Source organism: Pseudopipra pipra, chromosome 13 (genome assembly GCF_036250125.1).
Source record: "Pseudopipra pipra isolate bDixPip1 chromosome 13, bDixPip1.hap1, whole genome shotgun sequence".
Taxonomy (NCBI): domain Eukaryota; kingdom Metazoa; phylum Chordata; class Aves; order Passeriformes; family Pipridae; genus Pseudopipra; species Pseudopipra pipra.
The window spans coordinates 8,225,079-8,242,298 of NC_087561.1; the positions used below are offsets into that span (position 1 = coordinate 8,225,079).

General features: G+C 42.5%; 2 protein-coding genes across 8 annotated transcripts in view; one reads left to right on the forward strand and one right to left on the reverse strand.

Moving 5' to 3' along the window:
- TENM1 (teneurin transmembrane protein 1) overlaps positions 1 to 5,436 on the forward strand; it is a 755,935-nt gene extending 750,499 nt beyond the window's left edge. For all 7 annotated transcript variants that reach the window (XM_064669852.1, XM_064669856.1, XM_064669858.1 and 4 more), the window contains one exon: positions 295 to 5,436. In XM_064669852.1, the coding sequence (XP_064525922.1) occupies positions 295 to 1,053 (759 nt within the window). In that variant the 3' untranslated portion in view covers positions 1,054 to 5,436. The remainder of the gene's footprint in view (positions 1 to 294) is intronic.
- A 1,792-nt stretch (positions 5,437 to 7,228) lies between these two features.
- SH2D1A (SH2 domain containing 1A) overlaps positions 7,229 to 17,220 on the reverse strand; it is a 28,607-nt gene continuing 18,615 nt past the window's right edge. Inside the window, exons 4-6 of the mRNA XM_064669885.1 lie at positions 10,821 to 10,884; positions 8,711 to 8,846; positions 7,229 to 8,359 (exon numbers count right to left, since the gene is read on the reverse strand). Coding sequence (XP_064525955.1) covers positions 8,319 to 8,359; positions 8,711 to 8,846; positions 10,821 to 10,884 — 241 coding nt within the window. The 3' untranslated portion in view covers positions 7,229 to 8,318. The remainder of the gene's footprint in view (positions 8,360 to 8,710; positions 8,847 to 10,820; positions 10,885 to 17,220) is intronic.

The following is a 17,220-nucleotide window of genomic DNA, read 5'->3' on the forward strand; positions in this document are numbered from 1 at the left end:
TTAGAGTTCAGGGGGGAGGAAGAATTTAAAGGAAGAACAAATACAAAAATAGCATTTGTGATAAACATCTTTCCATTTGCTTTCTAGAAATGAAGGAGTCCAAGAGACAGAAAGCACTACCACAGGCAATTAGAAAACCTGTGCATATGTCCAGGTTCTGTAGCTGTGCACAATATTTTCCAAAAAAACTGGAGATCCATTCTAAGCAATTAAGAGATGAGTAAGGTCTGTGAGATACTGTAATGAACTGCAAGGTACCTCACCTGCAAACTTGACTGGTGTTTTCTTTTCCAGACTATCCTTGGCATTCAGTGTGAGCTACAAAAGCAACTCCGAAACTTTATATCCTTGGACCAACTTCCTATGACACCCAGGTATAGTGATGGCAAGTGTTCTGAGGGAGTGAAGCAACTGAGATTTGCAGCTGTTCCTTCAGTATTCGGGAAAGGCATCAAATTCGCTATAAAGGACGGGATAGTGACAGCTGACATTATCGGTGTGGCTAACGAGGACAGCCGGCGCATTGCTGCCATCCTCAACAACGCTCATTATCTGGAGAACCTGCATTTCACCATTGAGGGCCGAGACACCCATTACTTCATCAAGCTGGGCTCTTTGGAAGAAGATTTGGCCCTCATCGGCAGCACTGGAGGGCGCCGCATCTTGGAGAATGGCGTCAACGTGACGGTGTCGCAGATGACTTCTGTGATCAACGGCAGGACTAGACGCTTTGCTGACATCCAGCTCCAGCACGGCGCACTCTGCTTTAACGTGCGGTATGGAACAACAGTGGAAGAGGAAAAAAACCACGTCCTGGAGATAGCCAGGCAGCGAGCCGTGGCTCAGGCCTGGACTAAGGAGCAGAGGCGGCTACAGGAGGGGGAAGAAGGAATTCGAGCATGGACAGATGGAGAGAAACAGCAGCTTTTAAGCACTGGGAGGGTACAAGGCTACGATGGATATTTTGTTTTATCTGTGGAGCAGTATCTCGAACTTTCTGACAGTGCCAATAATATTCACTTCATGAGACAGAGTGAAATAGGCAGAAGGTAACAAAGAAAATCTCTGCCTTTGCGTCACCAAAGACTGCCTGTTTTTAAACGTAAAATGGTTTATTGTATTGGTTTTTCTAGATCAGAACTCTGTATATATAAATATAGAGGAAAAAAACATATCCAACTGCCTTTAAATGTGACAGAAGATGGTATTTTAATATTGTTTGTTTAACTCTTTGAGAGATGACAGTGACAATTTTTAGTTCTTGTGTGGCAGTATTCAAAAATTTCAGAAGCAGAGTCCTGCGAGCCGAGCGCCGCGACCTGCGCGCGAGGTGCCCGGGGTGACACCGCACAGCCCTGCGGGGTAGGGGCGAGCGCCACATGCTCTGCCTTCTTCTAAAGAAACACAACTTTTTTGTTGTTGGTTTAATAATTCACCAGTTATTTAATAGGTTACAGAGCCTGATTCTGCAACCCGTATTTACTGGGTGGTTTTTATCCCAGTGAGATCTCCCGTAAATTCCAGGGATTGCACACAGAAACCAGACTGTGTATGGAAACTTCGTAGTTGCTCACCAACCCCGCACATGTCATTCCTCACAGGTAGGAGCTAAGGGATTTTCTAACCTGGGAAATCTGACTTGTGTTGGATTCAGTACATACAAGGCTGTCCCCTGTGGCCTTTGCTCTGTTGTGGCCGCCCCTCAGTCACCCCATGTTGAACACCACATTATGTCTACTCGTGCGTGTGGGGTCTCTCTCCCAGGGTTTCCCTTGGCACTGGAATATACTGCAGTCTGGGAGCACACACAGAGCTGCCAGTCTGCCTGGTAGAGGGATGTGGGTGGCACAGCATTACTGGGCTTCAGCCAAGCTGTAATCTTTAGGAGGCTCTCTGCTGGTATCGGTGTGCTCCAGGCTGGGCTTTAACCCTGTGCTTTGGGGACAACCCAGCTGGGAGCCCACAGGGAGCAGTAACAAGCCGTGCAGGATCAGTCCTGCCTGTAGTCACTGGGCCAGGACTCGTCTTTACACAGATGATTTGGAAGTTGCAGTGTTGTTGGGTTAAGGCATCGTGTTCTTTTCATCTCAAATTAATAATCCTGTTGTAGTACTCATTTTTCCAAGTCTGAAGAAGATTGGTGGGTTGGGAGTTGATGAACCTAAGTGTGGATAGTAAATGTGTTGATATGTTGGAGATGACTCTTCACTTTTCAGCTCAATATCTAGAGCACATAGAAAAGCATTATATTGCATGGACAGAAATTTTTATTTCCCAAGGTATCATGCGCTGCTGGCACAGTTACTTCATAGCAGAGTAGGTGATCCTTCCTCCAGCTTGTCATTGTTACAAGACCTGATTATCAGGAGGTGAGGCAGGCACACGGGGAGGGGGGGGATGGGCAAGCAGTTTTCCTTTACTGACTTTCAGAGGGAGCTAGAAGTCTTGTTATAGAGCCTGTGTATCCGTAACAGTGATGTTATTGCACATTTCTTTCAAAACAGACATAGTAACATATTGAAACAATTTCTGTTCATATTTACTGAAGCCAACAAAGTGCATTCTTTGTCTTTCTTCCTTTTTTCCAGTTTTCTCTTTCCCTTGTTTTTGGGCAAGTGGAGCAGACTGTACCCAAGTTAGAGATGAGCCTGAACTGGCATCTGAGACCTGAGCCCCTCACTGGGGTTTGAGCTCAGCTCTCAGCCTCATCCCATTGTATTCTCTTCCCAGACTCCCTCTGCTCCCCTGGGAGCCATTACAGCTTTAGGGGTGCGGGATCAGGCTGAGTGGGAGCCTGGCCCCTGAAACCCTCCTTTATCCCCAGCCAGGGGGAACTGTGGACCAAAATCTGCACGTACACATTGTGATCAGGCTCATCATTAACTAACGTACAGGACAGGGAGCTGACAACATCCAGGTTTCACAGCTCAGATTTCTGTAATTTTCCATACAATCACGGAGAATTTGAATACCTCCACACCAGCCTAAAAATGGACCTTCAAATCCTTGAGCCTCTAATATGCTTTTAATCAATGGAAGAATAATTTATTAATTGTATATAGAGAGTGCATTCATAAATGTGATGATGTATTTTATCACTGATCCAAGATGTCAATATTAGAGTCTATTTTACTTATATTTTAAGCAATTATACTTTTTTGCAATTCACTAATGAGGATCATTTTCAAACTGCTTTAAATATCCATTATAAACAAATATTTGAAGCTATTAGAGTTACCTTGAACTGTGCATTTCTAGTATGTAATACTTATTTAGTTAGCTTGTGCCTTTAGTTTCTTAAAGTTATATTTGTATTATATGCAGGAAATGCACTTTGTATTACCTACAGCTGTGGTTTTTAATACTGCCTTGATTACTGTTGTTCTCATGTTATGCCAAAAGGTCTAAGAGCGAAATGTCTTACGAGTTTGTCTTTGGAAGTAGATTTGGCATTTTCCCATTTCCTGGGTGCAGTCTAAGGTACATTTTGAACAATATCTCTTATGAGAATATGGATCCATTAAGACTCGCATGATATTACATGGCCCAGTTACAAGAGCAAAAAAAATGCCTTCATCGTAACAGTTTCGTAAATTTAGGAAACTGAATATAAATGTTGTGTTGAGATTACAGCGCTAAAGAAGTGTGTAATTACTGCAAGCGCATGGGAGACTGAAGTCGTAGATATACATGGGCCAGCCAGCAGTGATTCGTGAGAACTACATGAACAAATAGCTTTGGACCATCTTGTTCATGAACAACCTCAGATGGAGGCAGGGAATATTTCAGTCTCCATTTTTTTTTCCTAGTAGTTAGACCAATTTCTCAGTGGTTGGTTGTTTGGTTGTTTTTTTTTTTAATATATCTCATTTTCTTTTTTTCTTTTTTCTTTTTTTTTGATTTTGCACTATAACCTAGAGACCCAATTGAGGAAAAAAAGAAAAATAATAGCATGGAAATTTTTACTGTTATTTAGATCAGATGATAATTTGATGCTAGCGTTCTGCACTGCAAACAAGGTTCTGAAAGTGGAAAAAAGAAAATAATTAAAATAAAATAAAAACCACTATTGCACACTATTCTGTAGCAAAGTACCTACCATGAGAAATTCATGCTATATTTTTTATGACAACCAAATGAATAGTGTGTACAATAACATTTCCTTTGCTTTCATATTTATTTAGCAAATCTAGAACATTTCAAAGTTATAAATATATATATATAGATATCTATGTAGAACATAGCCAAATAAATATATATGAACTGGTCAGTTTGCAACTGGGTGTACACACCTTAGCTCTTTGGTTTGAGCTCTTTTGCATTCCTCAGCTGTGCACTGGCTGGCCAGGGGTGGCCTCACACTCTGACCATGCTCTGGGGTCCCACCCTGCGCCCCCCTGAGCCCCCTCACCAGCGGCCAGGGCTGGGCTCATAGGGCAGCAGCTTCTCCAGGGTGAGCAATGGCAATGGGTGCTGTTGGAAGCCAAGGTGCTGCTCCAAAGAGGAAGGTGGTTTAGGCAGAGGAGCTCCTCTGGTTTAGCTGAGCCAAAGGAGATGGGCAGATCCCCAGCAGGGTGTTCGTGTGCTCGGGGCACTCGCCGTAGTGCGGCTGATCTGGCGCGGTGACACCCAACTCAGGCTGCGCCAACAGCCCTGAGGGTTTTCCTGTCAAATGCTGACTGTTATTTAAACCTCTCCTTGATACAAAACATTACCGGGTCGAAAGCACCCTGGCTGCCAGAGGAATCGCTTCCAGGCAGAAACTGGGAATGGTGGAGTCGGACTCGCTGTCGATTTGTCTGGGCATTTGTCACCTGCCATTATTTGTCTAAGGAAACGTGTTTGACAATTTCCAGTTTTTCCTTAGATCTCGTGGTGGACTTTAGCCTTTTAATAAATGTTAGTATATCAGATCGTGTCCTTGACAGTATTTTACTTGTATGAACCATGATAAAACATTACAATCTTCATACTCTTCTGGCAGAAGTGTCAATAAACGAGAACGAGAAGCATAGCATACGATATATGTCAAAGTAATGTTCCTTTTTAGCTTTCTCATCAACAGTAAAAAATGTTTACAATGTATGCCAAGATCTTCACTTTCCGTCTAACACCAGTTAGAGGTTCTGATCTTACAGAAATTGTGTTATAATGGCCTCAGCCTCGTTGCTAGGAAACAATAGATCCCAATTTTTTTATTCCTGCTCTAACTCCTGTGCTGAATAGTGACTGGATACTGTACAGGTTTATGTTATATGGCTGCAGTTAAATGGTCTGATGCATTTTGCTCTGGGTTTCAGACCAGAAGCATGCATTTTCTACAAGAACATCCCAGCAACACGCTGTAAATATTGAAAGTTAATATATTATGTGTCGATATTTGAAAAAGAAAGTACTTTGACTATTTCATTTTTAAAAAATAAAGGTGCAAACTGATGGTGTGTGATGTTGTCTTTGTTTACACGAGTATTTGGGATATTCTGGTCATATCAGTAAAAGCTGCTTCCATAGAGCTAAATAAGGACTTTAGCCAATATTGGTTGATTCAAAAGTTGGGGGGGCAGGGGGTTGCTTAGCAAGATTTAATTTTACTTCTGATTCACCCAAGTTCATGCCTATAACTCTGCAGGTTTCACTACAGGTGAAATCCCAGCCAGTTTCTGTGCACAGGTTATTACCTTTCATCAAAGCAAATGTGAGAGAGAAAAAAATAATTCTGCTAAATGCATTTGCATTCCTAATACCAGAGTGGGTGAAGTCAACCGTGATAGTAAGATGAGGAGCAAAGTTTAAGTATCTGCACGTTCTTTAGAGCTGCCTCAAATAGATGATGATGAATGACTGTGGTGTGAAAAATATGTACCCAGGAAAATAAAAAATAAAAAGCCCAGCACATGCAGCAGAGAGGAGGAGCACGTGAAAGGAAGGGCACAAGAGAATGTTTAAGGCTAAAGGAAAGGTTGCGCGATGAAAAACATTGGAGCAGCTGGGCTGGGTAATTACCAAGCAGGAGGGCTGAGGCTGGTAGAGCTGTGTTGGATGGATGAGAAGGAAGTGAGTCCAAAGAGGTGCTCTAGTAGAAAAGGGATGAAAAGCAGCCTGGGAGATGGAACTGATTTAGTGCTGCAGGTCTGTCACAGCCATAGATGGGGAGTAGGGGGTGGCTTTGGGGAGGCAAAAATGGAGCTGAGGGAGAGATAGTTGCTGCAGAGGAGCAGCATTGCCTTTGCTGGGGAGAGGGCAGAGCAGAGAATGCAGGGTCAGGGGACACAAGGTAATGCAGTGAGCTACAAAGCCACCTGCCAGAACCAGGGCTGTGGCAGCGAGGGGACAGGGGTGGCAGGGCTGCCAGGGGGAGAGGGCAGAGCAGCTGCAGCTGCAAGGGGCTGCATCCCCGTGGGGATGGAAGAAGCAGATGATACAGAGATCATCTGGGCAGTTATGCCCACAAAATGCAGCTGCTGCTCTCTAAAAGGATCTGTAGCTCTTCACACCTAAGTCAATCTATATAATTTCCATCTTACTGTTTCTATAACCAGACATCGACTCCTTGCCTCACAGGCACCATCAGCTTCTCTCTGTTTCCACCTTGGTTAAGCCTACAGCAATTCCAGACCCTTGGGTATCCAAAAGAAACAACACAAGCCTCTGTCTTAATAATTTACATCAGAAACTGAAACAACACTCTCAGCTTTAAACAGAAATGGCATCTTCTGGCCTATTTTATGTATTTTTCAGAAGAACAATGCACTTTTGGAGCCAGCCTTAGTCAAACAAGTTATCCTCAGCTGACTGCACCGCAGAGCGGGTGAGCGGCTGCTGCTCGTGTGCCTCAGGTTTTGCACATGCAGCCTCAGCCTCTGATTGAAGCCAATGGGACACCTCTATAGGAAACAGCCCTTGGGCAAAGTTCTTCGTACTACATTTATCTCTGCAATCATCTGCCAGGGATTGTTTCCTGCTCCCAGGAGAGGCCAGGTAAACCTGGGCTTTAGACCCAGCACTCAGGAAGGAAAAGGGCTTCCCACACATACTGAGAGCACCCAGCAGCTCGGTTGGCTTTGAGGAAGGATGGTTTGCAGGAGCAATAGAGCTGGAGAGGAACAGTCAGGGACCAGCTGCCACAGGCTCACAACAGGCTGGGAAACCCTTAAGGCAGAGAGGAGGAGGGAAAGATTCAACGGGCACAGGTGACAGCAAAGCAGCCAGTGCGTTTGCTGAGTAACAATTAAAAAAACAGCCTTTAAATATTTTATTAAAGAGGAAATCATGCTGGATCTGCCACTGTATGGCACTATGTTAAGGTAAGACCTGTTTCAACCAACGAGCACACGTACCAAGAGGGCACAGAGCAACACGTACACATACAGAGTAAAATATGACAGGACATTTCACTGCAAATGAAATTTGGCCTTCAGTGAGACAGAAACTGAGTCATGAACTGAAATTGTCACAACTTAGCAACAGTGTTGCCCACTAACCCTGCACAGCTGACAAGTCCTGTAGATTCAACCTCCCCTCCAGGAGCCCAGCAGCAGCATGGAAATACATGGGTAGTAAAAAGAAAGCAAAGAAACTGTCACGAAAAATAATTTATCCATTTAAATTGTATGCAAAGGTGGCTTGTTTCAAGTTCAGAGAATACCTAAAAGCAAAGAACCAGGCTTTCCACTTCACTGGGTGTTCTCAGTTACCCTGTGCATTGCTTATGCTTTTGATCATTTGTGCAAGCTAAAGATTTTGTTACAGGGCAGAACGCCTGGTGTGATGGGAAAGCAGTTAGTGAGGATCCTCACAGTGTCACTTCTGGAATATCTTTAGGAACTGTATGAATGACAGACACACAGCCCACCCAAGGCAAGGACACTTTAATGTAAACAATTCTCCTAAGGTTATAAAAGGGGGCTTGCCCAGTTCTGCATAAATGCCAATCAGAACAAAGCAAAGAAGACTCCAAAGTTCAGCAATGTAAAATTAGTAACAAATTATTAATTAAGAACTAATCTTGAAGGGAAAAATATTTTTTACTTGACATTATAAACGGGGGAAAAGATATTATGTTCTTCCTTTTTTTTGTCCTCTCTTAGAAAACAAACAAACAAACAGAAACCAAAAAAAAAAATCTCACTCCAAATTCGAAGTATTCTGAAACTTAAACTTCTACATTTTGAACTATAAATTCTATGAAATACACATTTCTGTAAATGTTACAAGAAAACTCATGGAGTTGTATTAACTATCATATAAATCATTGTCTTAGAGCATGGACTAGAGGAGACACTGGAAGATGTGGTTATGTCACAGTTGGGGAAACATCCTCATGATGGCTGCAGGTGGAAGTCATGGCCTTCATTCCTCCCTAAGAAAAATAATCACAAAGATATGAAAGGATGAATACTGCAAGAAAATGGACAGATCAGAAGGCTCATGCCTACATGAGTGAGGGTGCAGGTGAGGGAAGACAGCCATCGCTGCTATAGCACTCAGGAAGACAGTCAAAATCCATTTTCTCATTACATTGACAGGCCCTGTCTCTAAAGAGCATCTGACTGACAGCATTTCAATCACACAGGAACAAAGTTAGGGTACATTTTTGGCAACGTCACTCTGTTATCTAGTTCAACGTACAAATAAGTCTAAGACCTCCATCTCTGCCACCATGGAGGGCTCTGCTTAGCTGCAGACGAGGCTCCCTCCACCCCACCAGTACCTGGGGAATATTTGGCTTTCATGTGGTTGATGACTGGGTGCTGCAGGGGTGTTACAATGCCTTGGTTGGGTTTCTGGAAGGCCGAGATGAGGTTGTGCACTTTCCGAAAGAGCCTCCGCTGGACCCCAGGCGCTGTCTGCAAAGTCAAAGGGTGAGAGGTGAGAGGGGTGCTGGGTGCCCAGTGCCTGTGCTGGGCTCGGGGCGCTGGCACAGGGGCCTTGTCCTCAGAAATGCACACAGCCCACAGGGAAGTAGCCAGCCATGGATGTGGACCCCCTGACGTGCCAACTTAAAATGAGTCAAGGAGCTGCACTGCTCTCCCCCTTCCCCAGGGCATCACAGACCCCCTGCACCGAGCGACCTCCAGCAGCACAGTGATGTAAAGCTGGGAGAGGGACAACTTCTGAACCACTACAAGAGAAACCTGCCACCCCATGCTTCTTAGGCAAGCTCACAAGTGATCTTTCACTCTTTCTGACCCTGACTTACTACAGCCAGTGACTTAACCTGCTTACCAATAACTTCCTGGCGTGTATCAGTAAGATAGTTCCAGCCTGCAAACACCAGTAAGACAACCTAGAGAGCTACCAGGGCTTACTGGGGAGTCCTTACACCAATAAATTTCAGCAAGGACACATCCTCTTTGCAAACTCTTCTCTGAGCATTCAGTGCTGGCTTATGTGTTGAGTATTCCTGCCTACGTCTTGTACAAAGACAACAACTAAATGTTACCTATTTATTAAAAGTGGGAGTTTTTCTACTTTCTAATTTAGCAACTTTTCAAACACTACAAAATGAAACCACGTGCGCTTTTAATCAAAAATCCAGCATTTGTGCTAAATCCTTCAGGGCATTCTTGCAATAACACCTCCTCACCACAGTCAAAGGAGGACAAGCATAGGCCCTGCCAGCATAGTCACACTGGAGGGACAGTGCTCTCACCCAGCAGCTGTGAGCTAAATCCAACCTCTCTGGCACCAGCTGGAGTCTTCACACTGCCTGGGATTTCACCAGCACTGCTTTAATTTCCCTGCCTCGTCCTTGAAAGATGGGCGTGACCTGAGCTTGCTCAGAGACTAAACAGCTGCAGGGAAGGAAGCAGAGACAGGAAAGGATCAGCTGCATCTGGAGCCTCTGTTGGCCTTGGAGGCACATTCCATGGGGAAAAGTTGGATCTGTGCTGCTGTTTCTAACAGCTGAGGCCAGCGTGGTCTTAGCAACATTTACTTAAAGGTTTCTGTTTGCTTAAGGGAAGTGTTGGTATCATGGACTTGTAGCCAGCACCTTTTCCTGCACAGGATGTACAGAGTCCTGGGCCCAAGGGTGAATTGTTTACTCCACACTAATGTCAATCACTTCCACTCCCTAATCTGCTTTTGAGTAACCCTGAGAAACAGTTTTGTCTTTCAGAACACTGCTACCAATTCTATTATAATAATGGCCAAAGAATTATCCTTGTCTAGATATTCTATAATATTTGTAATAAGTGTTTGTTAACATACAAACAGAAAGTAATTATGAATTAATACACAGAGTACATCCAAAGAACAAGAAATTCATAAAATAAATACAGGTTGACATCCTGATCCCATCAACCCAAATAGTTGTCTGTATTGCAAGTACTGTTTTTCTATACTAGAATTACTGTTTTCTTGTCAGATGGGTGAAAACATATTTTGTACCAAGTTTTGGTTACCCTGTATATATTTTTCTCTTATGATGAATTGATCTCGAGCAAAATTAACTTTAAAACAATGCAGATTGAAAATAATTTCTTTAAGTATTCCCACGTTAGTGGTACACGGATAGAAGGGAACAGATTGTGCTTGTCAAGTTATAAAAACAAAATATTTTTTCCATTTAAAATGATGGAAAATAATACACTATTGCATTATGCAACAGCTGAAGTGAAATGGGGAATTAATTTATGAATTCTAGACTGTCAGAAGTGGCACCAAGACATCTTACTGATGGGCACACTCAAGATCAATTACTGTCAATGAAAATCAGACTATGCAGAAACATGAATAATTTGAATATATTTCATTAAATCTATAAGAATATGAGACAAGATGCAGAAATTTTCAGAAGAGAAAGGAGGAGTACACACCTCAGCACTCCAGGATCCAGTTTCTGTCTGGGACACTCTGTAGGTATAAACATAACCCTGATGCCTGTGGAAAAAAAAAAAAAAATTAACATGTATTTATTACTCATTTTTTCTGACAGTTTTCACAAGAGCTACACTCTGTTATGTGGGAGTCAGTTCATCTGCTAACCTGCCCTTAAAAATAAATTCACCTATAAAGGCTAAATTGATAAAAAACCCACTGGCCAGACACAGCATTCAGTCTACTGGGTTCTTCTGGGATGAGAAGGACTGGTCTGACTCAGATCTAGTTTAGCAGTATTCAGTTATTTTAGGTTAAGTGATGCTGCTTTCATTCCTGCCTCAGCATTTTTATTAATTTTTTTTTTCAGTGACCTCCTTTTGCTGCCACACAGCAGACGTACTTTCCCTGCAAGAGGAAAAGATGTGTTATTGGCTGATAGCATTACTGTTCTGTGACTCATTTAAATGCAGATGTTAACAGAAGCAATATCATGAGTATAATTGACTTGGAAAGCTAGACCCACAACAAGAAGGTAAATTAATTACTCTTTGCTTTGCCCGTACATTCCTAACTCTCAAATATGGAGAAAGGAGACTTATAAGAGTATGGAATCTTCATTCTGTTAAAATCTGAGTCTTTTGATAATAAAGAGTCATACACCAATAGCACAAGACACACGCTCATGTCCAAAGTCAGTCTTGCTTCTCTCATGAACCCAGTGAATGATTTACATGGTAGATTATTATACATATATCCAAAAATTTATGTCGGACACAGAAAAAATTGATAGTAGTTCCATGGGTGCAACATTAGTTTAGATGGTATCAGATAAGAAAGACTGTATTTCATACTACATAGATTTACATGAATACCCAGCAGGACTTCAGGGACTATTCCCTATTTCAGCATCAATTTCTATTTTTAAGAAAGCAGAAAAATACTATATTTCTTTCCAAATCTTCATGGTATTATAGCAGTTACTAAAAATTTGCAGAAACCATCAATGACAGAGATATCATATGATTGCAATTACTTACGCTCTGTGTCATGGCTCCTGGATAAATTCCTGTCTAAAAGTCATTGCAGCAACCTTTGCAAAGCAGTGTCTGGTATAATTTACCCAAGCAGGAAGTTGTTAACAGCTGGCACTGTGTTACAACCCCACGAAGTGGGAGCAAAATGCCTGCCAGGATTTGTGAGCTCTGCCCCCACCATACGACTCCCGTTGTGATTAAATACAGAGGTGAAGGACACAAAGCCATTCGCTCCCACTGGGGCTGCTGCAGGGACAAGCTCCCTGTTCAGCAGATGAGACAGTGCCCTCAAGCTCCTCCTGCATGGGACTGTGACTGATGCTGCCCCACAATCCCACCACAGCTTCATCCACCTCTTCAGGCTCAGCCTGGGGAGTAACTCCCCCAGAAACAAGACTCTCTGTGTGCCACCAGATAGACGTGAAAAGTGGCTGCCCACGCTCATTTCGTGGAAACCTGAGGAGAAAAATATCTGCCACTGCTTCCCCCACTGCTTCCCCCAGTAAGCTGCAGTTCATCAGGGATTTGGACCTTGTGAAGAGGTGTGAGCAACCTGTTGTGGCTGCAGGAGGAGGGAAAGATGTGGAAGGACAACACTGCTCTCCTGTCCATGCCATGGCACCATGGACACTGGTGGTTTAGGCCACAGCTCAAGCCCAATTGCTTAAAAGCACATCCCTCTAAGACATTAGATGATGTATGTTCATGTTCAGGGAATCCAGTTTCTCCCTTTAGGGCTCTCAGACAATCTCATACCATCAGGTCTTTTCTTGAAGCCTCTGAGATTCGTGGCTGTATCGCCAGCTTTTCAGGAGTACCTGATGTTCACGTTAATTTTGTTTTAAAAATCACAGGGAGCTTCCCTATACCTAAGTATGCAGCACATCAGTCAATATATAGTTAAGGAAATGAGGATTTTACAGGCTATAATACACTGGGAAATACCAGAGAGGTGCTGGCATTTAGTCCTGTCTCTTTGAAGTGGGTATGTAACCATCTCTACAGTGATTTTTTTCAAGCCTCAAACCCAACAGAATCAGTATCCATGAATCTAAAACTCGTTCTCTTCCCTTCTGTTTTTAATACTACACTGTGCACAAGTGTATGAGCAACCTGGTCGAGTGGGTGGCATCCCTGCCCACTCAGGGGAGTTGGAACTAGATAATCTTTAAAGTCCCTTCCAACACAAGCCATTCCATGATTCTGCTACCCATCTTTGTTCCTGGTTGTCCCAAAGCATTCCAACTGCTTCAATCTCTTTAAAATCTGATTTTCTCACAAATGGCTCAGTTGTCTGGAAAGCCACCATCTGTTGTTTCTTTCATCGTTTTCTCTACCTAAGAGATTTCATGAGTTGAAGTGGTTGGGGGGTTGTGGTGCTGCTCTGTCTCTGAACTGTCTGATGGCTCTCAGGACTCTGCCAGAAGTGCTTTCTAAATTGAAAAATAGAAGTCAGATTAAGTAATATTCAATGCTGAATTGTGGTGAGATGTAAGATAGACACCTATCCTGTATTTTTCAAAAAATTACCATGCAAAATATTTCCACTGAGCACGGGGAAAGCACAAAGGATAATTCAGATTAAAAGCCCCTGAGATACAGAAAAAGGAACAAGAATTTGGGAACACAGGTGCTTTCAGCACAGCGTGGAGAATGGGAGGAGTACTGCTATCCCATTGCTATCACAGCCTCACGAGGGACAACCGAGAGCTCTCCGCTCACCTGGAATATGTTCATTTTCCCTGAGGAGAAAATCCTGAAAGACCTGAAAGGTTTTACTGTGCTTAAGTTGAAAAACACAACATTATCGTGTGGTTTTTGCTCTGAAGCCACCAGGAAACAGAGCCAGTGTGTAGATGGGAGATGGGCTCGGCATCCACACCTGCTTGTTCAAAGGAAATGAGCAAAGGAAGGAGGATGCATTTTCTTGAGGGGGTGAACAGCTAGATCTTCCCATTTCACCACTTTCCATTGGGACCTTGGTTTCCACAAAATGAGTTACAGTTCTTCTGATAAGTACTCTCCCAACGAACGTGATCTTATCAAAACTTTCTGTCGTGACAGGAACTTACTTCATTACCACTTCAAAGAGTTTTTTACCTTCCACGTACAAATGACATGATTTTGACGAGCCAATTTTACTGCTACATGGGCACGGCCTCCCATGAGAAAGGTTTTCATGATTTAAACTACCCAACGTTAACTAAGATCAGTGTGGGCTGAAGGAAGATCAAGGTGTTTTTCTTAAAAGTTAAATACACAAGTTAAAGTTGAGCTTGTAGAGAACATTACCTTCCAAAGAGCAAAACATATAACAACAGGCAAAAGCAGGTGAAAAAGTCCATTTACTGGAGCTTAGGTCTCAGGAAATTAGAAATTCCCCAGCCACCACGAGAGGACAGCTTAGTTTTCTACATTTTACTCTATTTAGGGCAGAAAAAAAGTTCCGAGAGTGACACAATGTCCTTATATGTGGTGTGATCTCAGAGAGCACTCTTACAGTGACACTGGTGTAGCATCATATCTTGGAGGAGGACCAGCTCCTGATGCCCAAGCAGAGATTCAGTGAAGGGCCCCTCAGTCCCTTCACCTGTCCCGAGGACAGACACAAGCCTCACTGACAAGAGCGAAGCTCCTCTCTCCTGTCAGTGAAGCTCAAGGGACAGGAGTAATCATGAATTAACATCTTAATGAATAAGGTCTTGTAAATTTTTTATCAAAGGCAAAAAATGCCAAAATGCTGGTGAGGGGAAGCAGAAAACAGCCACTGCTATAAGGACAATATCAGATAGCACTTATGGAAGAGTGCTTTGGTCACCACTGATGATATTTTTATGACATGTCACTTATTTTTCATCTCCATAAGAAAGGATATGTTATACTGGCTGGGAACTGCACTAACACTGTCTCTGTTGCAATACCTTCATACAGAAAACTTTGTCAAAGGAAAATCTAGAAAAAGTTGCTATTACAGGAAATAGTCCACTTTATATTATAGGTTTTTTTCCTTTATAGCTAGATAATTCCTCTGAAAGAGTTACAAAGGCATTGTTCACAGACGACCCACTGAAGCAGCACCTGTCTACCTATCCTCTCCACTCCTCCTTTTCAACTGTGATCAGACTTGTTAAAGCTGCATTTACTTTAACAGGTGAATAATTACAATCTTCTGCACCATTGAAACAGCCCGAGGACGTTAGCCACATGCTGCAGATTAAAATTAACCATGACATTTCAGCTGCATGGTATATTTTAAAATAATTTTGCATCTCAGTTAGGAAATTTTATTAAACTAATTTGTATTCATTTCTGAGTCCAAAATGGAAAAAATAAAGAGTGAGAAAGACAGAGAGAAAAGGGAAAGCCATGTCAGCAATAGATGACATATTTTCTTCCTCTGTATGTAGCTTTCTCTTCAAATGTCATTGCATTATATCAGTCAGAGCTTCTTACCTGGCACATTTGCCACCCGACCTTACCTTGGAATTTCACTTTGCAACATTGTTTAAGAACCAGACAGTGCTGTGGCCTACAAACAGAGGTCCTGAGCACTGTACACCGACCAGGCTCAGTTTAGTATAACTTTGTCACATTTCAGCATTTAGACTGAAATTTCATTTCTTAGGTGTTTGGCTCAGCCTATTTAGAGATGGAGACTGGAGAAGCATCAGAGAAGGGACATGTTAGACAAAATAATGTTTTTCCCATGCTAAAAAAAAAACAACTTCTAATTGTTGGGGGGGTTGCCCGATTTTTGAAGTAACACATAAATTTTTTTTTAAATAAGGTATATCTCTTGTACTCTCTGAAACCAGTGGTGGCTCTCTAGGCTGCAAGAGAGGCACTCTAGAGATTTTCAGCAGTTTTAGCCTCACCATGTCTGGCCTGGCTGTACCATGAACACTCAGCTAAGCAGTGTCCATGATCTCAAGCCACAAGAAATGTACGTGTGTTGCCTGGCCTGGATTAGTGAGGAAAAAAAGAGAAGGTAATTTAGCAATTGGGCATCTTGAAAAGGAAAACTGGGATTGGGTGGGATGGATGTGGAAGAAAAGAAAAGGGGACCTTTGCCTATACAAGCTGGGCAAGGAAAGAGCAATGATATATGGAGGTGAGGCATGAGGAGGTTTGAGCTGGAAGCAGCACAAAATGCTGGAGGGGTGGAAAAATGGGAACTGAAGATGGGTGTTTTGGAAGCAAAAGTTATGTGAAACACTGAAACAGACCTCAGCAATGCAAGTAAAGTCAGCGAGTTGTACAGAATAACATTGGGCAGTCTCAAAATCCATTCCCATGGCCCTCACATTGGGAACCTGAAGCTAAAGGGTACTGCTCACCTGAGCCTCCTGTGTCACCGTTTCTCTTCTCTGAAATGAAGTTAAACTCTTCATTTCACAAAGTCTTGTTATTTAACATAAGAGAAAATCCTATTTAAGCTTCTCCTCACTCTGTTTTAGAATTTGCATTTTCTGGTTGACAAGCAGCCTGGTTCCCTCCTTATTTAGGTCTCAGCTATACAATCAAGGCAAACAACTTAGCAATTACCACTCATCAGCTAACTCAAGCTGAAGAAATGACATTCACGTTGAGATGACGTGCAAGATACAAGCTCTATGTCAGCAAGAGTGAATAAAAGAGTTTAAACTGATGTTTACATCTGAAAAGCCCAACAGAGTCACTGTAGCTTCACTCACAGCGGCTCTTGAGTTTACATTTCTGTCCCTGATTTCTGTCACTGATTCCCCTACCAACACTTCTTGTGGCAAAAATTTACCTGTGATACTGAATTAGTAACAAATATTACCTTTTTGTAAGTGCTGTAGCACCGTAAAGCAAACACATTGATTTATTATTCTGAAATTAACAAAACCTTGAGAGAGAAAGTGAAATCTAGTGTAATGTCTCCGAACTTATGCAGAGATTTCTGTGGAAGATTGTCGGTATCTTCACCACTTCAACACTCTGAACCACCTGAAGAAAAGCTGCTGATTTACCTAAAGAGCAAGTGTGTAGCCTGAGAAAGGTTTGTCTTGGTCTGATATGAGGAGATACCAGGCAAAAGCAGTACCTCAAAGAGGAATTTCTTCAAATTCAGCAATAAAATGAGAATTTATTCAAACCTGAGATGCTGAATAGAAGGAAATTACTTTATGGCGGGCCAGTAACTAAGCTTCATAAATTCCATGATTCAGGCTGTCAACATTTCCAAGGAAAACCATTGGAATATCTGAAAGTCATTAGCCAAGTTATGCTCAGCAAACACGACGCTCACTGATTAGCAGGAAGCTGAAATACTCAGGCCAGTAAAATTTACTGTCATGCTATAGAAGACTCTTTTCAAAGCTGAAAACAGCGTGTGATA